This window comes from Mustelus asterias, chromosome 28 (genome assembly GCF_964213995.1).
Source record: "Mustelus asterias chromosome 28, sMusAst1.hap1.1, whole genome shotgun sequence".
Lineage (NCBI taxonomy): Eukaryota > Metazoa > Chordata > Chondrichthyes > Carcharhiniformes > Triakidae > Mustelus > Mustelus asterias.
In genome coordinates, this window is record NC_135828.1 from 28,471,010 (window position 1) to 28,496,671 (window position 25,662).

At 49.9% G+C, this 25,662-nt stretch overlaps 1 protein-coding gene across 1 annotated transcript in view; it reads right to left on the minus strand.

Moving 5' to 3' along the window:
* Positions 1–25,662, minus strand: part of LOC144480148 (bone morphogenetic protein 1-like) — a gene marked incomplete at its 5' end in the record, with an annotated part of 70,414 nt that overhangs the window by 19,995 nt on the left and 24,757 nt on the right. Inside the window, 2 exons of the mRNA XM_078199292.1 lie at positions 12,716–12,818; positions 15,018–15,133. Of these exons, the coding sequence (XP_078055418.1) occupies positions 12,716–12,818; positions 15,018–15,133 (219 nt within the window). The remainder of the gene's footprint in view (positions 1–12,715; positions 12,819–15,017; positions 15,134–25,662) is intronic.

Genomic DNA, 25,662 nt, shown 5'->3' on the forward strand with positions numbered 1-25,662 from the left:
ATGTTGCACCGACCAGTTAAAAAAAAAAACTGTGACCCTCCAACCTAAACCAATTTCTTTTCGTCCATGAACCTATCTACGGATCTCTTAAACGCCCCCAAACTAGGCGCATTTACAACTGATGCTGGCAGGGCATTCCAATCCCTCACCACCCTCTGGGTAAAGAACCTACCCCTGACATCGGTTCTATAACTACCCCCCCTCAATTTAAAGCCATGCCCCCTCGTGCTGGATTTCTCCATCAGAGGAAAAAGGCTATCACTATCCACCCTATCTAAACCTCTAATCATCTTATATGTTTCAATAAGATCCCCTCTTAGCCGCCGCCTTTCCAGCGAAAACAATCCCAAATCCCTCAGCCTCTCCTCATAGGATTTCCCCTCCATACCAGGCAACATCCTGGTAAACCTCCTCTGCACCCTCTCCAAAGCCTCCACATCCTTCCTGTAATGTGGGGACCAGAACTGCACACAGTACTCCAAGTGCGGCCGCACCAGAGTTGTGTACAGTTGCAACATAACGCTACGACTCCTAAATTCAATCCCCCTACCAATAAACGCCAAGACACCATATGCCTTCTTAACAACCTTATCTACTTGATTCCCAACTTTCAGGGATCTATGCACACATACACCTAGATCCCTCTGCTCCTCCACACTATTCAAAGTCCTCCCGTTAGCCCTATACTCAACACATCTGTTATTCCTACCAAAGTGAATTACCTCACACTTCTCCGCATTAAACTCCATCCGCCACCTCTCAGCCCAACTTTGCAACCTGTCTAAGTCTTCCTGCAAACTACGACACCCTTCCTCACTGTCTACCACACCACCGACTTTGGTGTCATCAGCAAATTTGCTAATCCACCCAACTATACCCTCATCCAGATCATTAATAAATATTACAAACAGCAGTGGCCCCAAAACAGATCCCTGAGGTACACCACTTGTAACCGCACTCCATGATGAATATTTACTATCAACCACCACCCTCTGTTTCCTATCCGCTAGCCAATTCCTGATCCAATTTCCTAGATCACCCCCAATCCCATACATCTGCATTTTCTGTAGAAGCCTACCATGGTGAACCTTATCAAACGCCTTACTAAAATCCATATATACCACGTCCACTGCCTTGCCCCCATCCACCTCCTTGGTCACTTTCTCAAAAAACTCAATAAGGTTAGTAAGGCACGACCTACCTGCCACAAAACCATGCTGACTATCACCTATCAATTCATTACTCTCCAAATAACTATAAATCCTATCCCTTATAATTTTTTCCAACATCTTGCCGACAACAGAAGTGAGACTCACCGGTCTATAATTCCCGGGGAAGTCTCTGTTCCCCTTCTTAAACAATGGGACAACATTCGCTAACCTCCAATCTTCTGGTACTATACCAGAGGCCAACGACGACCTGAAGATCAGAGCCAGAGGCTCTGCAATCACTTCTCTTGCCTCCCAGAGAATCCTTGGATAAATCCCATCCGGACCAGGGGATTTATCTATTTTCAGACCCTCCAGAATATCCTGCACATCCTCCTTATCAACTGTAATACTGTCTATTCTACTCCCCTGCAACCCAGTGTCCTCCTCAGCTATATTCATGTCCCCTTGCGTGAACACCGAAGAGAAATATTGGTTCAATGCTTCACCAATCTCCTCCGGTTCCACACATAACTTCCCTCTGCCATCTATAACTGGCCCTAAACTTGCCCTAACCAACCAATTTGAATCATTGATTGTCACGGGTGAGGTGCCTGAAGATTGGAGGGTGGCAAATGTTGTGCTTTTGTGTAAAAAGGGCTGCAGGGAAAAGCCTGGGAACTACAGGCCAGTGAGCCTCACATCTGTGGTGGGTAAGTTGTTGGAAGGTATTTTGAGAGACAGGATCTACAGGCAGTTAGAGACCCAAGGACTGATTAGGGACAGTCAGCATGGCTTTGTGAGTGGAAAATCATGTCTCACAAATTTGATTGAGTTTTTTGAAGGGGTAACCAAGGAGGTAGATGAAGGCAATGCAGTTGATATTGTCTACATGGACTTTAGCAAGGCCTTTGACAAGGTACCACATGGTAGGTGGTTGCATAAGGTTAAATCTCACGGGATCCAGGGTGAGGTATCTAAATGGAATCAAAATTAGAGGGTGGTTGTAGAGGGTTGTTTTTCAAACTGGAGGCTTGTGACCAGCGGTGTGCCTCAGGGATTGGTGCTGGGTCCACTGTTATTTGTCATTTATATTAATGATTTGGATAAGAATATAGGAGGCATGGTTAGTAAGTTTGCAGATGACACCAAGATTGGTGGCGTACTGGATAGTGAAGGAAGTTATATCCGATTGCAATGGGATCTTAATCAATTAGGCCAGTGGGTTGACGAATGGCAAATAGAGTTCAATTTAGATAAACATGAGGTGATGCATTTTGGTAGATTGAACCAGGGCAGGACTTACTTAGTTAATGGTAGGCGTTGGGGAGAGTTACAGAACAAAGAGATCTAGGGGTACATTTTCATAGCTACTTGAAAGTGGAGTCACAGGTGGACAGAGTGGTGAAGAAGGCATTCGGCATGCTTGGTTTCATTGGTCAGAACATTGAATACAGGAGTTGGGACATCTTGTTGAAGTTATACAAGACATTGGTAAGGCCACACTTGGAATACTGTGTGCAGTTCTGGTCACCCTATTATAGAAAGGATATTATTAAACTAGAAAGAGTGCAGAAAGGATTTACTAGGGTGCTACTGGGACTTGATGGTTTGAGTTGTATGGAGAGGCTGGATAGACTGGGACTTTTTTCTCTGGAGCGTAGAAGGCTGAGGGGTGACCTTATAGAGGTCTATAAAATAATGAGGGGCACAGATCAGCTCGATCGTCAATATCTTTTGCCAAAGGTAGGGGAGTCTAAAACTAGAGGGCATAGGTTTAAGGTGAGAGGGGAGAGATACAAAAGTGTCCAGAGGGGCAATTGTTTTCACTCAGAGGGTGGTGAGTGTCTGGAACAAGCTGCCAGAGGTAGTAGTAGAGGTGGGTACAATTTTGTCTTTTAAAAAGCATTCAGACAGTTACATGGGTAAGATGGGTATAGAGGGATATGGGCCAAATGCGGGCAATTGGGATCAGCTTCGGGGTTTAATAAAAAAGGGCGGCATGGACAAGTTGGGCCGAAGGGCCTGTTTCCATGCTGTAAACCTCTATGACTCCTGAAAGAACATCAATAGATTTCTCTTTCACAAAACCACATTGATTCTGCCTGATTATCTTGAATTGATCTAAGTGTCGGAATATCTTTAATAATAGCTTCTAACGTTTTCCCTAGGAAAGATGTCAGGTGAACTGGCCTGTAGCTTCCTGCTTTCCATCTCCTTTCCTTTTTGAATAAAGGAGTTACACTTGCAACCTTCCAATCTAATGGAACCTTCCCTGAATCCAGGGAGCTTTGGAGAATTAAAACCATCGTATCAACTATCTCATTCGCCACTTCGTTTAAAACCCTAGAATAAAGTCCATCAGGGACCGGGGACTTGTCAGCCGCAGCTCCGGCAATTTCCTTTGCATTCCAATTAGGGTTAGGTTTAAGGTTAGGGTAATTGTAACTTTCCGAGTTCCCCCCTCCCTTCCATTTCCTGACTTACAGCCACTTCTGGGATGATACTTATATCCTCTATTGTGAAGAGCAATGCAAAATACTTGTTCAATTCATATGTCGTTTCCCTATTTTCCATCATTAATTCCCCAGACTCACTTTCTAAAGAACCAACACTCACTTTATTAGTTGTTTCAAAAATATTTATAGAAATTCTTACTATCCATCTTTATATTTCTAGTTAGCTTTCTCTCATTCCATGGAACATCTGTTTTCCCTCTTTTATTAATCTTTTAGTCATTCTTTGCTGTTGTTTAGATTCTGTGCCGTCTTCTGACCTCCCACCCGTCTTTGCATGATTATGTGCATTTTCTTTGTTTTATACCATCTTTAACTTTTTGGTGGGACCTCCCCTTGGAATTTTTCTTTCTCATTGGAATGTGTCCATTCTGTGTATTCTGAAATATCCCCTTAAATATTTGCCACTGTATCTCTATTGACTGATCCCTTAACCTCTTTTGCCAATTCGCTTTACCTAACTCTGCTTTCATGCCCTCATAATTGCCCTTATTTAAGTTTAAAACACTAATCTTAGACCCACTTTTCTCTCCTTCAAACTGGATGTAAAATTCAATTATATTATGATCTTTGCTACCGAGAGGCACCTTCACTATTAATCCTAGCTCTTTACACAATACCAGGTCTAGAACATCCCACCCAGGCCCACACCTCACTCTATCCACAAAACCCCTTGCATTTACCCCGCTAATCCCCCTAACCTACACATCTTGGGACACTCGGGGGCAAGTTAGCTTGGCCAATCTGCCTAACCTACACAACCATGTGCTTATTGTGAGGGGACCTGTACACAACTCCCACAAGTGACTTCTTCCTTTACCATCTCCCATCTCCAATCAAACCATTTCCACATCCTGGCTTCCTGAAGTGAGCACATCCTCCTCGACTCTGCTAAAGTCAGCAACCTCTTCCTCATTCCCTGTCCTTCCTTCAAGATGCAAGTTCAAATCCATATCATCCTGTAGCTATCAGGTTGTTTTTATTTATTTGTGTTCTCAGTTCATCTGTTTTGTTTTGAATATTATGTGCATTCAGATTCAGAATCTTTAGTTCTTTCTATTATTTTTGTGGCTTCGAGCCTTACTATTGATTTAATCTTAGATTTGTATTCTCTGTCCCTCCCTATTGCAGTCAAAGAATCATAAAATCTACCGCATGGAGTTAGGCCCTTCGGCCCAAACTGGTCCATGCCGACCAAAAACCCCATCTAAGCTAACCCCATTTGCCTGCAATTGGCCCAAATCCCTCTAAGCCTTTCCTATCCATGCATCTGTCCAAATGCCTTCTAAATGCTATCAATGTTCCTGCCTCAATCACTTCCTCCGGCAGCTCGTTCCACAGACCACCCTCTGTGTAAAAAAGTTGCTCCTCGGGTTCCCATTAATTCTTTCCCCTCTTAATTTAAACCTTTGCCCTCTAGTTCTCAATTCTAGCTTACAGTCAAAGAACAAGAACAAAGAACAGGCCCTCTAAGCCTGCGCCGATCATGATTCCCTAACTAAACTAAAAAAAACCTTATGCCCTTACTCAGTCCGTATCCCTCTATTCCCTCCCTATTCATGGACCCATCCAGATGTCTCTTAAATGTTGCTAATGTGCCTGCTTCCACCACCTCCTCTGGCAGCGCGTTCCAGGCACCCACCACTCTCTGCGTGAAAAACTTTCCTGCATATCTGCCTTAACCTTTCCCCTCACCTTGAACCTGTGCCTCTTGTAATTGATACTTCCATCCTGGGAAAAAGCCTCTGACTATCCACCCTCTCTCTGCCTCTCATAATTTTGTAGACCTCTCTCAGGTTTCTCCTCAGCCTCTGGCTTTCCAGCGAAAACAATCCTAGTTTATTCAACCTCTCCTCACAGTCAACACCCTCGAGACCAGGCAACATCCTGGTGAACCTTCTTTGTACTCTCTCCAAAGCTTCCACGTCCTTCTGATAATGTGGTGGCCAGAATTGTTTGCAATATTCCAAATGCAGCCTAACCAAGGTTTTATATAGCTGCAACATGATTTCCCAGCTCCTGTATTCAATGCCCCAGCTGATGAAGGCAAGCATGCCATATGGCTTCTTAATCACCTTGGCCACCTGTGTTGCCACTTTTAGGGAACTGTGGACCTGCACGCCCAGATCCCTCTGTATGTTAATGTTCCGAAGGGTTCTGTCATTTATGGTATGATTCAGGCCTACATTTGATCCTCCAAAATGCATCACTTCACATTTGTCCGGATTAAACTCCATCTGCCATTTCTGTGCCCAAGTTTCCAATCTATCTATATCCTGTTGTATCCTCTGACAATCCCCGGCACTATCAGCAACTCCACCAAACTTTGTGTCATCCACAAATTTACTAATCAGACCACCCACATTTTTCTCCAGATCATTTCTATCTACTACAAACAACAGAGATTCCAGCACTGATCCCTGTGGAACACCACTAGCTACAGATCTCCATTCTGAAAAACACCCTTCCATCACTACTCTCTGTCTTCTATAACCAAGATGTGGAGATGCCGGCGTTGGACTGGGGTGAACACAGTAACAGTTTTAACAACACCAGGTTAAAGTCCAACAGGTTTATGCTACCAAATAAACCTGTTGGACTTTAACCTGGTGTTGTTAAAACTGTTTCTATAACCAAGCCAGTTCTAGAACAAAGAAAAAAGAACAAAGAAAATTACAGCACAGGAACAGGCCCTTCGGCCCTCCAAGCCTGCACCGACCATGCTGCCCGACTGAACAAAAATCCCCTACCCTTCCGGGTACCATATCCCTCTATTCCCATCTCAGTCATGTACTTGTTAAGACGCCCCTTAAAAGTCACTACCGTATCCGCTTCCACTACCTCCCCCGGCAACGAGTTCCAGGCACCCACCACTCTCTGTGTACAAAATCTGCTGCGTACATCTCCTTTAAACCTTGCTCCTTGCACCTTAAACCTGTGCTACCGAGTAATTGACTCTTCCACCCTGGGAAAAAGATTCTGACTATCCACTCTGTCCATGCCTCTCATAATCTTGTAGACTTCTATCAGGTCTCCCCTCAACCTCCGTCGCTCCAGTGAGAACAAACCAAGTTTCTCCAACCTCACCTCACATTTGTCCGGATTAAACTCCATCTGCCATCTCTCCACCCAAGTCTCCAACTGATCTATATCCTCTGATGGTCCTCATTGCTATCCGCAAATCCACCCGAATCCCATGTGATTTTAGTTTTTGTACCAGTCTGCCATGTGGTACCTTGTCAAACGCCTTACTGAAGTCCTTATAAACTACATCCACAGCCTTTCCCTCATCAATTATCTTTGTCCCCTCTTTAAAAACCTCAATCAAGCTGGTGAGACATGGCCTTCCCCGTACAAAACCATGCTGCCTGTCACCAACAAGTCCATTTTCTTCCCAATGTGCACATATCCTGTCCCTCAGTATTTTCTCCAAAAGCTTCCCCACCACTGATGTCAGGCTCAGCGCCTATAATTTCCTGGATGATCCCTGCTTCTTTTCTTAAACAAGGGAAACATTGGCTATTCTCCAGTCCTCTGAAACCTCGCCTGTGGTCAAAGAGGATGTGAAGATATCCGTTAAGGCCCCAGCTATTTTTCCCCTGGCCTCCCGCAGTAACCTGGGATAAATTCCGTCCGGCCCCGGGGACTTGTCTACCTTAATGCAATTTAGGATACTCAACACTTCCTCCTTCGATATATTGACTCTCTCTAGAGCATTCACACACCCATCCCTGACCTCAACATCCGTCATGTCCTTCTCCTTGGTGAATCCCAATACAAAGTACTCATTAAGGATCTCATCTACTTCCTGTGGCTCCATGCATAACCTCCCTTCATTGTCCTTGAGTGGGCCTACTCTTTCTCTTGCTCCTAATATATGCATAAAAGCCTTGGGATTCTCCTTGACCCTGTTTGTTAAAGAGATTTCGTGGTCCCTTTTAACCCTTCTAATTCCACATTTAAGTTCCTTCCTACTTTCACTATACTTCTCAAGGGCTTTGTCAGTTTTTAGATGCCTAGACCTACTGTATGCTTCCTTTTCCCTTTAACAAAGCTTACAATTTCCCTTGTCATCCATGCTTCCTGAATCCTGCCATTTCTATCCTACATTTTTGCGGGGACATGCCTGTCCTGCACTTCAATCAACCGGCCTGTAAAAGCCTCCCAAGTGCCAGGTGTGGATTTGCCCTCAAAGTGCCGCTCCGAATCCACATTCCCCAGTTCCTGTCTAATTTGGATGTAATTGGCCCTCATCCAATTAAGCACCCTCACCCGAGGGCCACTCTTTTCCTTATCTGTGACTATCCGAAATCTTATGGAATTATGGTTGCTGAGCCCAAAATGTTCCCCCACTGAAACATCGATCACCTGGTCTGGCTCATTCCCCAGTACCAAGTCTACTATGGCCCTCTCCCTAGTTGGATTCTCAACATGCTGTATCAAAAAGCCCTCCTGGACACATCGAACAAATTGGTCTCCATCCGAGCCCCTGGCTGTAAGGGAGTCCCAGTCAATATGGGGGGAGTTAAAGTCACCCATCACAACCACCCTGCTTTTTGCACACCTTTTCAGTATCTGACAATACATCTGCTCCCCTGTCTCCAGTGGGCTGTGGGGAGGTGTAGGGTACACTCCCAACATTGTGATTTCACCCTTCCCATTCCAGAGCTCCACCCATAATGCCTCACTGAAAGATCCCTCCAGCATCTCTTCGCGGCATGACGACACAGTGGTTAGCACTGCTGCCTCACAGCGCCAGGGACCCGGGTTCGATTCCCGGCTTGGGTCACTGTCTGTGTGGAGTTTGCACGTTCTCCCCGTGTCTGCGTGGGTTTCCTCCGGGTGCTCCGGTTTCCTCCCACAACCTGAAAGACTTGCTGGTTAGGTGCATTGACCTGAACAGGTGCCGGAGTGTGGCGACTAGGGGAGTTTCACGGTAACTTTAACTGTGATCTGCTCCCTAATCAGCAATGCAACTCCCCCACCCCTTTTGTTTCCCCTTCTGTCCTGTCTAAAACAGCAATATCCCAGAATGTTAAGCTGCCAGTCCTGTCCCTCCTTTAACCTTGTCTCTATAATCGCAATTACATCATGAACCGGAACTCACTTCTCCCACAACAGTCTTTGAGCCACGCATTCCTGTATCCCCTACACCAATTTTAACATAGCTCCAGTAATAATCCAGAGATTATTACCTTGGAGATCCTGCTTTTTAATTTGCTAAACAAATACCAATCATCAAGTCGCTTCTTACTCTGCTAATCTCCAGTTTGTATGTACTGGATCAAACCCTTTAAGATGCTGAGGGGTTATTGACAGGGTCAATGTGGAGAGGTTGTTTCCTCTTGTGGGGAGAATCGGGGTCGAGGGGGTCACTGTTTAAAAATAAGGGGGGTCACCAATGGGATCCTCATGGGGTCAGGGCTCATTGGTATGTGGTGGAGGTCACGAGCAGACGTGGGGGTGGTGGGAGAGATGGTTGGGTGCCAGCAGTGACTGTGGGGGGGGGTCTGATGTTCAGAAGGAAGGGCGGGATGCCAGCTCTGCTCAGTGGGGGAGGGGAACCCCTGAGAGCTGCATGGTGGGCTGGGGGTGGGGGGGGGTCTTGTTGTGATTGGGCCACCCTTTAAACATGGCGCTGTGATCCCAGCGCACCCGGATGTTGCTGGCATGGTGAGACCCGCCCTGACATGGTGGGGGTGAAACTCGCCCCGCTGATTATTTTGACAGTCAGAGCTGGAGAGAAATGGAACCTGTTTCTCTGGAGAAACCGCGCTGTGTGAATATCTGGCGGAGAAGGGGAGAGGGTTCCTGTTAACTATATTATAATCTATTGAAATGTATTTAAATCAGGTTAACACCCATACATCGCTCGCGAGGGCCAGCGATTTATAAAGGTTCAGTATAACCTCCCTGCTCAATGGGTCTATTTATGATTCCATATCGTTTGCTAACCATTCCCTCCATGTGTCTGACCATCTTCACAAGTCTGTACGGTGGCTGGTTAGCTCAGATGGTTCGAGTGTGGTGCTAATGATGCCTAGGTGGTGGGTTCAAATGGAATTGCCTCTCCCTGCACCATCCTGGCTGATATATTGTTGGTGCAGCACAGTGGTTAGGACTGCTGCCTCACAGCGCCAGGGACCCGGGTTCGATTCCCGGCTTGGAGTGGAGTTTGCACGTTCTCCCCGTGTCTGCGTGGGTTTCCTCCGGGTGCTCCGGTTTCTTCCCACAGTCCAAAAGACGTGCTGGTTAGGTGCATTGGCCATGGTAAATTCTCCCTCAGTGTACCCGAACAGGCGCCGGAGTGTGGCGACTAGGGGATTTTCACAGTAACTTCATTGCAGTGTTAATGTAAGCCTACTTGTGACACTAATAAATACACTTTAATTCAGAGTTTTGTATGTTGCAATGCGATCACCTCTCATTCTTCTAAACTCCTGTGATTATAACCCAACTTCCTCAGCCTCTCACCATGGGACAAGCTCCTTATCCCAGACAACAATCTAGTGACCCTTCGCTGTGCTGCCCCCAGTGCCAGTCTAGCAATCTGCAGGCTGGCGGGAGGAGTTCAGGGGCAGGGGGGGAATTCCTGAAAGTATTCCTGTTCAGGCCTCAGGGAGTAAGTCGGGGAGGGGAGAAGCCACTACTTTGGGCCTCCCCACCAAAGACCGCACACCCTCTCTGCCCAACTGCGCCCCCCTCCCCCAGGCCTCACCTCTGCTTCCCACCCTTCGACCTCCCCCACACTTACTTAGTCCTGGACTCCCAGGTCTCAGACTCTTCCTGCAGTCCCAGTCCCTTCCACTGCAGCTTCTGGCGCTGCTGGGACTAGATAGCTGCCAGCCAATCAGATTGGTCAACAGCTCTGTGAGGCGGGGCTTCCTAGAGAGCAAGGGGCAGAGCTCGCTGCTCCAGCAATGAACACTTGTTAGAGTGTGAAATCAGTGTGGGGCAGCCAATGTCAGCAGGGGTGGGTTATTCACTGCGAGAGGGAATTCCCCCACCCTCATGATCCGGGCCCATGACATTTCTCTCTGGTCCCAGCAACCCCCTCCCTCATGGAGCACCAGCCTCTAGTTTAAATAATAACCTGTAGCACCGCCCGCTGCTTTCTGTCCGTGAGCTAGTCCAAACTGATACTGTCCCTCCCGTCCCAGGAGCCTCAGTTTTGTTAACCAGCCTTTTACAAATACTTTCTGAAAATCCATATACACCGCATCCACCACATTCTCCTCACCAACACTCTCTGTTAATTCATCAAAACTTTCCATTCAATCACTCAAGTATGATCTGCGTTTTACAAATCTATGCTGCTTCTCCCTAACTAACTCACACCTCTCCTTAACTAACTCAAACCTCTCCTTAACTAACTCAAACCTCCCGAACTCAAACCTCTCCTTAACTAATTCAAACCTCTCCCTAACTAACTCAAACCTCCCTAACTAACTCAAACCTCCCTAACTAACTCAAACCTCCCTAACGAACCCAAAACTCTCCTTACTAACTCAAACCTCTCCTTACTAACTCAAATCTCCCTAACTCAAACCTCCCTAACTAACTCAAATCTCCCTAACTCAAACCTCCCTAACTAACTCAAATTTCCCTAACTAACTCAAACCTCTCCTTAACTAACTGAAACCTCTCTAACTGAAACTTCCCTAACTCAAACCTCCCTAACTCAAACCTCCCTAACTCAAACCTCTCCTTAACTAACTCAAACCTCTCCTTTATTTTCCTCTGAATCTATTGGCTTTAGTCTGGTTCTTACTTGAATAATTCTCCTGACGTACAATGAATTGTTTTATCACATTCTCTAGCTCCCATTTTATCCAAGAATCTCTGACTTTGATTTATTTTGGCAAAGTGGATTGAGGAATAAATATTTGCCCAGATACCCGGGATAACCTCCCTGCTCTGAATTAGTATCGGGGGAACTTTTAGATCCACCCTAGAAGGCAGATGGAACCTTGGGTTAATGTCTCTTCTGAGGGATGGCACCTGTGACAGTGCAGCACTCCCTCAGAACTGCACCGGAACGTTGGCCTTGATTTTTGTGTTCATGCCCTGGCGTGGGACTTGTGATGATGCTGTGCCTTTAAGAAATGTATTTCAATCATGTTTCTCTGCAGGATGTTTCTGCATTCCTTGGGAATTTGTTGGCACCATGTTGTCTGTAGCTGGTGTCTTGTATTGTTACTGAGGCAGTATCATTGACATCAAGTTGATTTTAATCTGGATTAATGCGGTGTTCTGTGGCTTTAATGGTCCCTGAGGATTGCTGAATGCAGATTGGTTGGGGGTGATTGACAGGTCATGACATGTGGCTGGGGACAGCTATGCTCCACAGAAAAGTCCAGTTTTTAGTTTTGTTTTTCAGTAGTAGGTTGCAGTGGAGAGAAGCCTTTCCCTCTCTCTGGAGCTGGAGTTTCTGTTCTCTGTGTAGCTGTCCCCTGGAAGCTTCCCAAGATTAAGTTGACCTCTCTGAGGTTTGGCTGTTTTGGGGATATCCTTCCCTGCAAACAGCTGGCCTGGATTTCTGTCCAGAGGTGTTGCAATGGTGAAGATCCAGCATCATGTGAGCATACTTGCTTTTTGTGCTAAGTCTGAAGATGGGTGTGTGTCTGTGGGATGGTGCTTAACTTGGAACAACAGAGATAGCTAGCTGTTGGGAGTTACACTGTGTCATGTTTAAGTATTTTAATTGGTAAAAGTTATGTGAATTCTTTTTGTTGTATTCTAACTGTGTTCGTAAATAAAGTTTGTTTTGATAAAAGCTTCCTATTGGGTCACTGGAATCATACCTGGAGTGAAACATCTTATGCTCACCCTAAGCAAATGTAAAAGTTAGAGTCTGGGCTAACTTCACAAAACTCCTTGGAGTTTCTGGCCTGGGTCTTAACAGAGCTGAACCCGGGACCTTGCGGTCCGGAGGTCGGTGTGTTAAACTGCGCCACGGCAACAGCAGAAAGACTGGAGGAAGCGAAGTTTCACCTGGACAAAAACACATTGCACAAACCGTACAACACTGAGAGGTGAGAGATATCGTACCCAGGAGTGGCGCCTTCCTCCAGTACCCATTCCGTACCTCGATGTAATCGTACCAGCACAGACTGCTCTTGTACAGGTCCATGGTGGTGAAGTTTAAAATGATCTGCAAAACACATAGCAGTCTGTTCAAACCCTTTCAAAACACCTCCACCGCTTCCAAACTATCACGAACTGAACTTCTGATAACATCTCCAAGTAGCCCTTTATGGGGCTTGGTTTCAAACCTTTGCCTGATTATTCTGCTGTGACGAGCCATTGGGATCTTACTGTGCCAGTCCTGTTCCCTTACAGCCAATGGGTGGAGTTCTAGCGTGTACAGAGTTCAGGTACTGTGGCTAACGTGACCCTGGGTGATTCAGTGAGTAACCGCAGCACAATAGTGAGACACATTGAGCAGCACCGTGTCTTATAAATAATCATTTACGGGATGTGGGCGTCACTGGCTGGGCCAGCATTTATTGCCCATCCCTAGTTGCCCTTGAGAAGGTGGTGGTGAGCTGCCTTCTTGAACCCGCTGCAGTACCTGAGGTGTAGGTACACCCACAGTGCTGTTAGGGAGACACTGACCCAGTGACAGTGAAGGAACGGCGGGCGATATATTTCCAAGTCAAGATGGTGAGTGAGTTGCACTTGTGTGTGGTGCGGGACTGACTGTGGGGGACAGCATTGATTCATTGACCCAGGTCAAGAAATTACAGGACTGCCTGCAATATTTTGGAGTTTGGATTGGGCGGCACGGTGGCCCAGTGGTTAGCACTGCTGCCTCACAGCGCCAGGGACCCGGGTTCGATTCCCGGCTTGGGTCACTGTCTGTGTGGAGTCTGAACGTTCTCCTCGTGTCTGCGTGGGTTCCCTCCGGTTTCCTCCCACACTCCAAAGATGTGCGAGTTAGGTGGATTGGCCATGCTAATTCGCCTCTTAGTGTCAGGGGGATTAGCAGGGTAAATGCATGGAGTTATGGGGATAGGGCCTGGGTGGGATTGTGGTCGGTGCAGACTCGATGGGCCAAGTGGCCGCCTTCTGCACTGTAGGGTTTCTATGAATTCCTAAGTCCCACCTGGAACATGGTACTTCCCAGCTTTGCAGGGGTGAGAATGGGTGTTTGGCACATGCAGCTCTGGAGCTGGATTCTGGTTGTTGTCCAGGAGTGGGGAGCACAATGTGTGTGAAATAGAGCTTCTCAGAGTAGTCCTGAACTTGGCCTATTTCTTTGGTCAGTCAGGGGACCCCTTTTGGAGCGGTGTGTACCTTGAGGAATTGACTTAAACATTTAATTCACTGCCCCAGAAACGACACTGAACAGATTCCGACTGCCTCCCTTTCACCAGCGAGGCGGTGTTCCTGCTCTCACGGGGAATTATTTTAACTCCTACTGACAATCAGGCCTGAGGGACAGCCCCACCTCAATGTGATGGGGAAGCAGGGTCAAAGATAGCGAAGCTAAGCTGTGAGTTAGTAACAGACAGGTTATACGGTCCAGCAACAACTCCACCCTCAATTCATCCACCCTCATACCCCCGCCAAGTGGCTGTGACAGTAACCCTCACTCGCTACCTCTGTACCTCAGGATCTTGATGTGGAGATGCCGGTGTTGGACTCAGGATCTTTCCAGGGATCGTCAGGAACCTGTCTGGTATTTCCTGGTCAGCAGCAGCCCTGCTGCGTTAAGGCTGTAGCTTGCACCTTGTTTTCTCATGTGCGGATCACATTAATATCTCGATAGATTTGGTGTCTCAGATATCGAGAGGAACAGCCCATTCCCAGGCCACTGGTTGCACCCATGTTGTCATAAAGGCCCGAAATCAACCTGTGGACATCTCTGATGTGGAGATGCCAGCGTTGGACTGGGGTGTGCACAGTAAGACGTCTCACAACACCAGGGACCCAGGTTCAATTCGCAGCTTGGGTCACTGTCTGTGTGGAGTTTGCATGTTCTCCCCGTGCCTGCGTGGGTTTCCTCCGGGCGCTCCGGTTTCCACCCACAGTCCCAAAGACGTGGATTGGCCATGCTAAATTGTCCCTTAGTGTCCCAGGATGTGTAGGTTAGAGGGATGAGTGGTAAGTGTGTGGGATTATGGGGATAGGTTGGGGGGTGGGCCTCGTTAAGATATTCTGTCCGAGAGTCAGTGCAGACTTGATGGGCGGAATGGCCTCCTTCTGCACTGTAGGGATTGTATGAATCTTTCCCCACAGTCTATGCGCAGCCTCTTCCTGGTATCGATGGGGCTTCACCCACCCACACAACACCGGAGGCAGCAGAGATATTCGCTCCAACAGTTACACGCGTCCGAGACAGTCTCACCTTCTCTCCAGGAGTCACAGATATTCTCCAAATACAGTGCGTGAAAGTGGGATATCCATTCGGAAAGCCCGGGGTTGAGAAATTCCCCACGGAATCCTGCAGACTTTCACCGCAGACTGCAATACAAAATAACCAGAATCTGAGAGGAAGCTGGATTATAGCCCAGAGCGAGAGAGGAGGAAGAGGATATAGAGAGCGAGAAGGTGAAAGACACTGAGGGGGTTAGAGGGAGAGGGCGAGGGGGTTAGAGGGAGAGAGCGAGGGGGTTAGAGGGAGAGGGTGAGGGGGTTAGAGGGAGAGGGTGAGGGGGTTGGAGGGAGAGGGTGAGGGGGTTAGAGGGAGAGGGTGAGGGGGTTAGAGGGAGAGGGTGAGGGGGTTAGAGGGAGAGGGTGAGGGGGTTAGAGGGAGAGGGTGAGGGGGTTGGAGGGAGAGGGTGAGGGGGTTGGAGGGAGAGGGTGAGGGGGTTGGAGGGAGAGAGCGAGGGGTTAGGGGGAGAGGGTGAGGGGGTTGGAGGGAGAGAGCGAGGGGGTTAGAGGGAGAGGGTGAGGGGGTTGGAGGGAGAGGGTGAGGGGGTTGGAGGGAGAGAGCGAGGGGGTTAGAGGGTGAGGGGGTTGGAGGGAGAGGGTGAGGGGGTTAGAGGGAGAGGGTGAGGGGGTTGGAGGGAGAGGGCGAGGGGTTAGAGGGGGGGATGAGGGAGTTAGGGGGAGAATCATAGAGTCATACAGCGCAGAAAAGGCCCTTCGGCCCATCAAGTCTGCAACGACAATAACTACCGCTAAGGTCACGCTAATCCCATTTTCCAGCACTTGTCCCATATCCCTGAATGTTTTGAAATTTCAAGAGCACATTAAAATACTTGTTAATGGTACTATGCTTTCCAGTTTCTGCTGCCTTCCGAGGCAGAGCATTCCAGATTCCCACCACCCTCTGAGTGAAATGTTCTCCCAAATCCCCGCCGGGTCTGCTGCCTTCAGTCCTGACCTTCTGACAGTGCGGCACTCCCTCAGCACTGGCCCTCTGACAGTGCGGCACTCCCTCAGTCCTGACCCTCTGACAGTGCGGCACTCCCTCAGTCCTGACCCTCTGACAGTGCGGCACTCCCTCAGCACTGGCCCTCTGACAGTGCGGCACTCCCTCAGCACTGACCCTCCGACAGTACGGCACTCCCTCACTACTGACCCTCTGACAGTGCGGCACTCCCTCAGCACTGACCCTCTGACAGTGCGGCACTCCCTCAGCACTGACCCTCTGACAGTGCGGCACTCCCTCAGCACTGACCCTCTGACAGTGCGGCACTCCCTCAGTCCTGACCCTCTGACAGTGCGGCACTCCCTCAGCACTGACTCTCTGACAGTGCGGCACTCCCTCAGTCCTGACCCTCTGACAGTGCGGCACTCCCTCAGCACTGACCCTCTGACAGTGCGGCACTCCCTCAGCACTGACCCTCTGACAGTGCAGCACTCCCTCAGCACTGACCCTCTAAAAGTGCGGCACTCCCTCAGCACTGACCCTCTGACAGTGCGGCACTCCTTCAGTCCTGACCCTCTGACAGTGCGGCACTCCCTCAGTCCTGACCCTCTGACAGTGCGGCACTCCCTCAGCACTGACCCTCTGAAAGTGTGGCACTCCCTCAGCACTGACCCTCTGACAGTGCGGCACTCCCTCAGCACTGACTCTCTGACAGTGCGGCACTCCCTCAGTCCTGACCCTCTGACAGTGCGGCACTCCCTCAGCACTGACCCTCTGACAGTACAGAACTCCCTCAGCATTAACCCTCTGACAGTGCGGCACTCCCTCAGCACTGACCCTCTGACAGTGTGGCACTCCCTCAGTCCTGACCCTCTGACAGTGCGGCATTCCCTCAGCACTGACCCTCTGACAGTGCAGCACTCCCTCAGCACTGACCCTCTGACAGTGCGGCACTCCCTCAGTCCTGACCCTCTGACAGTGCAGCACTCCCTCAGCACTGACCCCCTGACAGTGCGGCACTCCCTCAGTCCTGACCCTCTGACAGTGCAGCACTCCCTCAGCACTGACCCTCTGACAGTGCGGCACTCCCTCAGTCCTGACCCTCTGAAAGTGCGGCACTCCCTCAGCACTGACCCTCTGACAGTGCGGCACTCCCTCAGTCCTGATCCTCTGACAGTGCGGCACTCCCTCAGTACTGACCCTCTGACAGTGCAGCACTCCCTCAGCACTGACCCTCTGACAGTGCGGCACTCCCTCAGTCCTGACCCTCTGACAGTGCAGCACTCCCTCAACACTGACCCTCTGACAGTGCGGCACTCCCTCAGTACTGACCCTCTGAAAGTGCGGCACTCCCTCAGCACTGACCCTCTGACAGTGCGGCACTCCTTCAGTCCTGACCCTCTGACAGTGCGGCACTCCCTCAGCACTGACCCTCTGAAAGTGCGGCACTCCCTCAGCACTGACCCTCTGACAGTGCGGCACTCCTTCAGTCCTGACCCTCTGACAGTGCGGCACTCCCTCAGTCCTGACCCTCTGACAGTGCGGCACTCCCTCAGTCCTGACCCTCTGACAGTGCGGCACTCCCTCAGCACTGACCCTCTGACAGTGCGGCACTCCCTCAGTCCTGACCCTCTGACAGTGCGGCACTCCCTCAGCACTGACCCTCTGAAAGTGTGGCACTCCCTCAGCACTGACCCTCTGACAGTGCGGCACTCCCTCAGCACTGACTCTCTGACAGTGCGGCACTCCCTCAGTCCTGACCCTCTGACAGTGCGGCACTCCCTCAGCACTGACCCTCTGACAGTACAGAACTCCCTCAGCATTAACCCTCTGACAGTGCGGCACTCCCTCAGCACTGACCCTCTGACAGTGCGGCACTCCCTCAGTCCTGACCCTCTGACAGTGCGGCATTCCCTCAGCACTGACCCTCTGACAGTGCGGCACTCCCTCAGCACTGACCCTCTGACAGTGCGGCACTCCCTCAGTCCTGACCCTCTGACAGTGCAGCACTCCCTCAGCACTGACCCCCTGACAGTGCGGCACTCCCTCATTCCTGACCCTCTGACAGTGCAGCACTCCCTCAGCACTGACCCTCTGACAGTGCGGCACTCCCTCAGTCCTGACCCTCTGAAAGTGCGGCACTCCCTCAGCACTGACCCTCTGACAGTGCGGCACTCCCTCAGTCCTGATCCTCTGACAGTGCGGCACTCCCTCAGTACTGACCCTCTGACAGTGCAGCACTCCCTCAGCACTGACCCTCTGACAGTGCGGCACTCCCTCAGTCCTGACCCTCTGACAGTGCAGCACTCCCTCAGCACTGACCCTCTGACAGTGCAGCACTCCCTCAGCACTGACCCTCTGACAGTGCAGCACTCCCTCAGTACTGACCCTCTGACAGTGCGGCACTCCCTCAGTACTGACCCTCTGACAGTGCAGCACTCCCTCAGTACTGACCCTCTGACAGTGCGGCACTCCCTCAGTGCCGCTCTATACTCAGCTTTGGTAGTTGAATTTTTAGAGTGGGACTTGAATAACTCTCCAGCTCCGAGGTGGGCGGGCCGGGCAGTGAGCCACAGGTCCGTGTGTAAAGATAGGAACGTTCAGGCAGGAGCGTGGAGAGTCCGGCCTCCTTGTTCTCCCAGAGTTAGTGGAAGATCAAACAAAGTGCTGAGACTGTTAAGTACAGACTGCTTCCCACTGACGGAGAAAGCTAATGAAGCAAGCAGTTTCTGCTGCCAGCGTCTACTGTTCTATAATACTGCAGCAACCGGCATCTGGAATACCAGAATCAAACTGCCTCTTAAAAAACCCTGAGCAATATAACACGCTGCAGGAAGGCTGCACATTTGCACTCCAGGAGCAGCTCAGTGAAGCAGGAACCGGCCTCTCCCCGGGGTCTGCTCTGTCGGCTATTTCACACTGAGAGCCACCCTCCCGCTTTGTACTTGTTCACGTTCTGGCCTGGTGCTTTGATACTTACCAGCCGATGCCTCAGGAAGTAAAGCTCACAGCAGACACCTGTCAATATCACTCACAGCTGGAGGGGGATGTAGGGCTCCCCTTTGATCAAATCTTTTACAAGAAGATCAGTCGAAGGCTACAACAATTAAGGCCGGTTTAATGAATTGTTCAAAGAATATTTGTGTCGGATTCCCGCCAGGTGATTGCTTTCTGCTTCAGAAACTGTTCCAGCCCCGAACAGCAGTAACACATGGAGGAGCCCAAGTGTCTGACACTGCCTGTAGCTAGGCCAGATAGTCACACACCCTGTGTGCTGTGCTTTCAAACCCCATGTAGATTACTGCCAGGCTAACTCCCCCCAGCCTGAACCCAGATAGTCACACACCCTGTGTGCTGTGCTCTCGAACCCCATGTAGATTAGTGCCAGGCTAACTCCCCCCAGCCTGAACCCAGATAGTCACACACCCTGTGTGCTGTGCTTTCAAACCCCATGTAGATTAGTGCCAGGCTAACTCCCCCCAGCCTGAACCCAGATAGTCACATACCCTGTGTGCTGTGCTCTCGAGCCCCATGTAGATTACTGCCAGGCTAACTCCCCCCAAGCCTGAATCCAGCAGCTCTTTGGAGGACACAACATTCCAGGATTTGGGAAGGATTAGTGGATCCTCCTAGTTACTTCCCCACGTATACCACACACGCACTCACAAACTCACTCACACACACACTCGCACTCACACACACAAACTCACTTACTCACACACACTCAACACGTGCAGACAAACTCATACACACCCACACACTCATTCACGCACACTCACACACACTCAACATGTGCACATAGAGACACTCACACACACTCACACACAACAGCTGGAGATCACGGAGCATCTGTTTAGAAATGCCCCAAACCGCAGAGACAACAGTGCCCAGAAAACACCCCCCCCGCCCCCCCCCCCACCCCCCAGACAGCTCACCCCGGGACACTGCTTCCAAACTGAAAACACCACCCCCCGCCTCTGCAAGCATTGCTTCCACTGTCCTCAGCATAAAAACCCACCCTGAAGCCTTTGTATGTTCTCCTCTTGAAATAAAAGCCAGCCGTCCATCAGCCTTTACAGTCTGTTCGATGTTTCTCGAACCCCGAGTCTCTCTGGGTTTCCACTCTCACTGACCCTTTATAAAGTATCCTGTTCTTTCCTTTCATTATATCCAAAGTGGATGATCACACATCTGCCTACATTAAAATCCATTTGCCACACTTTTGCTATGAATCTGTTAATATCTCTTGAGAATGTCATGCATCCATCTACATTGTTCCCAACGTCACGTTTCAGTGTGTGATCAGCAAATTTGTAAATGTGGTTTTCTGGCCGGTCGTCTGGGTCAGTAATAAATATCGTGAGAGCCGGACACAGATCCCACTTCATTCTCTTCCCTACCTCGGAGAATGGTGTGGCACGTTGGAAGGATTTCACAGTCTAATTAACAACCAGTCTTCAACCACACTCCTTCTATGGTCAAAATATCCAAAAAGGGACTTGAGCTCAGGCCTAAAAGCTCAGAGGTGAGACTCCCCCCCCTCCTCTACAGGTCCCCAGAAGTGCCAAGTGGCTGATCCATCGCTGCCTCTTCCAGTGGTCCCCAGCATCTCAGATGCCAGTTTCCAGCCAATTCGATTCACTCTACATGATATCAAGAAATGGTTGGAGGCAGTGGATACTGTAAAGGCATTGGACCCTGATAACATTCCGGCAATAGCCCTGATAACTTGTGCTGCAGAACTTGCCGCTCCCCTAGCCAAGCTCTTCCAGTACAGTTACAACACTGGCATCTACCCAACAATGTGGAAAATTGCCCAGGTATGTCCTGTACACAAAAAGCAGGACAAATCCAACCCGGCCAATTACCGCCCAATCAGTTTACTCTCGATCATCAGTAAAGTGATGGAAGGGGTCATCGACAGCGCTATCAAGCAGCACCTGCTCAGCAATAACCTGCTCAGTGACGCCCAGTTTGGGTTTCGCCAGGGTCACTCAGCTCCTGACCTCATTCCAGCCTTGGTTCAAACATGGACAAAAGAGCTGAGCTCCAGATATGAGACTGGACGGCATGGTGGCACAGTGGTTAGCACTGCTGCCTCACAGCACCAGGAACCCAGGTTCATTTCCGGCCTTGGGTCACTGTCTGTGTGGAGTTTGCATATTCTCCCCGTGTCTGTGTGGGTTTCCTCCGGGTGCTCCAGTTTCCTCCACAGTCCAAAGATGTGCAGGTTTGCCATGCGAATTGCCCCTTAGTGTCAGGAGGGTAAATATGTGGGGTTACAGGGATCGGGCCTGGGTGGGATTGTTGTCAGTGCAGGCTCAATGGGCCGAATGGACTTCTTCTGAACTGTAGGGATTCAGTGATTCTCTGAGAGTGACAGCCCTTGACATTAAGGCCGCATTTGACCGAGTGTGGCATCAGGGAGCCCTAGCAAAACTGGAGCCAATGGAAATCAGGGGAAAACTTTCTGCTGGTTGGAGTCATACCCGGCACAGAGAAAGATGGTTGTGGTGGTTGGGGATCAATCATCTCAGCTCCAGGACATCACTGCAGGAGGTCCCTCAGGGCTAGTGCCCTAGGCCCAACCATCTTCAGCTGCTTCATCAATGACCTTCCCTCCATCATAAGGTCAGAAGTGGGGATGTTCACTGATGATTGCACAATGTACAGCACCATTCACAACTCCGCAGATACTGAAGCAGTCAATGTTCAAATGCAACAAGGTCTGGACAATATCCAGACTCAGGCTGACATGTGACAAGTAACATTTGCGCTACACATATGTGAGGCAATGACCATCTCCAACAAGACAGGATCTAACCATTGCCCCTTGACGTTCAATGGTATTACCACTGTTGAATCCCCAGCTATCAACATCCTATTGGTTATCATTGACCAGAAACTGAATTGGACTTGCCATATAAATACAGTGGCTACCAGAGCAGGTCAAAGGTTAGGAATCCTGTGACAAGTAACTCACCTCCTGACTCCCCAAAGCCTGTCCACCATCGACAAGGCACAAGTCAGGAGTGTGATGGAATACTCCCCACTTGCCTGGATGGGTGCGGCTCCAACAACACTCAAGAAGCTCAACACCATCCAGTTCAAAGCAGCCCACTTTATTGGTACCCCTTCCACAAACATTCACTCCCTCCACCACCAACGCAAAGTGGCATCTGTGTGTACCATTCACAAGATACACTGCAGGAACTCACCAAGGTTCCTTAGGCAGAACCTTCCAAACCCACGACCACCACCAACCAGAAGGACAAAGGCAGCAGAAAGCTGGGAACACCACCACCTGGAGGCTCCCCCCCAAGCCACTCACCATCCTGACTTGGAAATGTATCGCCGTTCCTTCACTGTCCCTGGTTCAAAATCCTGGAACTCCCTCCCTAACAGCACTGTGGGTGTACCTCAGGGACGGCTTTGTCAAGGGGAGGTCATGTCTGACAAATCTGTTAGAATTCTTTGAGGAGGTAATGAAGAAGTTAGACAAAGGAGAGCCAGTGGACGGGATTTATTTGGATTTCCAGAAAGCCTTTGACAAGGTGCCTTACAGGAGGCTGCTAAATAAGCTCAGAGTCAATGGTGTTAGAGGCAAGGGACTGGCATGGATAGAAGATTGGCCGACAGACAGAAGGCAGAGAGTGGGGATAAGGGGGTCCTTTTCAGGATGGCAACTAGTGACTACTGCTGTTCCACAGGGGTCAGTGCTGGGACCACAACTTTTCACTACTTACATGAATGATCTGGAAGATGGAACTGAGGGCATGGTTGCTAAATTTGCGGATGATACAAAGATATGTAGAGGGACAGCACGGTAGCACAGTGGTTAGCACTGCTGCTTCACAGCTCCAGGGACCTGGGTTCGAATCCCGGCTCGGGTCACTGTCTGTGTGGAGTTTGCACATTCTCCTCGTGTCTGCGTGGGTTTCCTCCGGGTGCTCCGGTTTCCTCCCACAGTCCAAAGATGTGCGGGTTAGGTTGATTGGCCAGGTTAAAAATTGTCCCTTAGTGTCCTGGGATGCGTAGATTAGAGGGATTAGTGGGTAAATATGTAGGGATATGGGGGTAGGGCCTAGGTGGGATTGTGGTCGGTGCAGACTCGATGGGCCGAATGGCCTCTTTCTGTACTGTCGGGTTTCTATGATTTCTATGATTTCTATGACAGGTAGTGTTGAGGAAGTGGGAAGGCTGCAGAATCACTTGGACAGGCTAGGAGAATGGGCAAATAAGTGGCAGATGGAATACAATGTGGGAAAGTGAGAGGTTATGCACTTTGGAAGGAGGAATGGAGGCATAGACTATTTTCTAAATGGGGAAAGGCTTCGGAAATCTGAAGCACAAAGAGACTTGGGAGTCCTGGTTCAGGATTCTCTCAAGGTTAACGTGCAGGTTCAGTTGGCAATTAGGAAGGCAAATTCAATGTTAGCGTTCATTTCTAGAGGGCTAGAATACAAGAGCAGGGATGTACTGCTGAGGCTGCATCAGGCTCTGGTCAGATCCCATTTGAAATATTGTCAGCAGTTTTGGATCCCATTCCTAAGGAAGGATGTGTTGGCCTTGGAGGAGGTCCAGAGGAGGTTCACAAGAATGATCCCAGGAACGAAGGGTTTGTCATATGAGGAGCGGTTGAGGAGTCTGGGTCTGTACTCGATGGACTTTAGAAGGATGAGGGGGGAATCTAATTGAAACTTACAAAATACTGAGAGGCCCAGATAGAGTGGAGGTGGAGAGGATGTTTCCACTCGTGCGAGAGACTGGAACTCGAGGGCACAACCTCAGAGTGAAGGGACACTCCTTTAAAACTGAGATGAGGAGGAATTTCTTCAGCTAGAGGGTGGTGAATCTGTGGAACTCATTGCCACAGAGAGCTGTGGAGGCCAGGTCATTGAGTGTCTTCAAGACAGGGATAGATAGGTTCTTGATCAATAAGGGGATAAAGGGTTACAGGGAGAAGGCAGGAGAATGGGGATGAGAATCATATCAGCCGTGATTGAATGGCAGAGGAGACTCGAAGGGCCAAATGGCCTAACTCTGCTCCTATGTCTTATGGTCTTATGGACTGTAGCGGTTCAAGGAGGTAGCTCACCACTATCTTCTCAAGGGCAATTAAGGTTGGGGAATAAAGACAGTGACGCTCACACAGACCGATATATAAAAAGAAAACAATAACAACTGGACTCCAGAGAGCCCATGGGGTGACACTGGGCAAATTCTGCTACCCATTATCCCAAATCCTGTTCAGGCTTTTTACTAAACAGATCAATAATTTTCCTTCAATTCCACAAGGTTCACCTTTCGAAAGCAGTCTCTTATCAAGTGCTTCTGGAAATCCATTGAGGGGGAGAAATGTTTCTCTATTAGTTTGGACACCTCCCACTGATCTGTCATTTTACCCACAGGAAAGTTGTATGTTAACAGTGGACAATCTGCTTCATCAAGCAGAGATCAGCCTGACCTCAGTCTTCGTACAGTTGCTGTTTCGTGTTTCATCTTCTCAAACATTGGGCCCGATTTTACCATTTTCATTCTAAGTGCTGAATTGGGCATAATGCGGATCTGACTTGTGAATCTGCTCTCAGGCGCCCCCCATACACACTCAGCCTAAAAAAAAATCGCGGGTCTGAATCGCGCTGTGGGTGGGGCTTATCGCGCCCGAAACGATCGGCGCTCTGAACTGCGCATGCTCAGTTAGAAAAAAATTTTGAAAAAGCGCGCCCGTGTCACATCGCTCCTGGGCCGCAGAAAACGGAGAAAGCGGCCCGGGAGCGAAAAGCGGGAGCGATGGCCCCCACATACATCACTGTCCCCCTTATCCAACCCCCCATTACCCACACACATCACTGTCCCCCTTATCCACCCCCCCACTACCCACAGACATCACTGTCCCCCTTATCCAACCCCCCATTACCCACACACATCACTGTCCCCCTTATCCACCCCCCCACTACCCACAGACATCACTGTCCCCCTTATCCAACCCCCCATTACCCACACACATCACTGTCCCCCTTATCCAACCCCCCATTACCCACACACATCACTGTCCCCCTTATCCACCCCCCCACTACCCACAGACATCACTGTCCCCCTTTTCCACCCCCCACTACCTACAGACATCACTGTCTCCCTTATCAAACACCCCCACTACCCACAGACATCACTGTCCCCCTTATCCACCCCCCACTACCCACAGACATCACTGTCTCCCTTATCAAACCCCCCCGCAACCCAGACTGATCGCCACCCCTGCCCCCCTCCCCGCCCCCACCGATCGCCCGCAGAGTGGCAGCTGACTCCCCTGCCCCCCACCCGCGCCCCAACCAGAGATCCATCTGACCCCGCCCCCCAACACCAGAGATCCATCTGCCCCCTCCCCCCCACCAGTGAGTGATCGGGCCTCCCCCCCTCCCCCCCACCAGAGATACATCTGACCCGCCTCCCTCTTCCCCACCCGACAACGACCAGCCCTCCCCCACCCAACCAGAGATACATCTGACCCACCTCCTCCTCTCCCCCCCCCCCACCCCCCCAAACCAGACAACGATCTGGCCTCACTCCCCTCCCCCCGCAACCAGAGAATGATCTGACCCGCTTCCCCCCTCCCCCCCACCACTGATCTGAGTCAGGGAGCCGTTGGAAGCTCGGAACACGCTCCTCAGCAGCT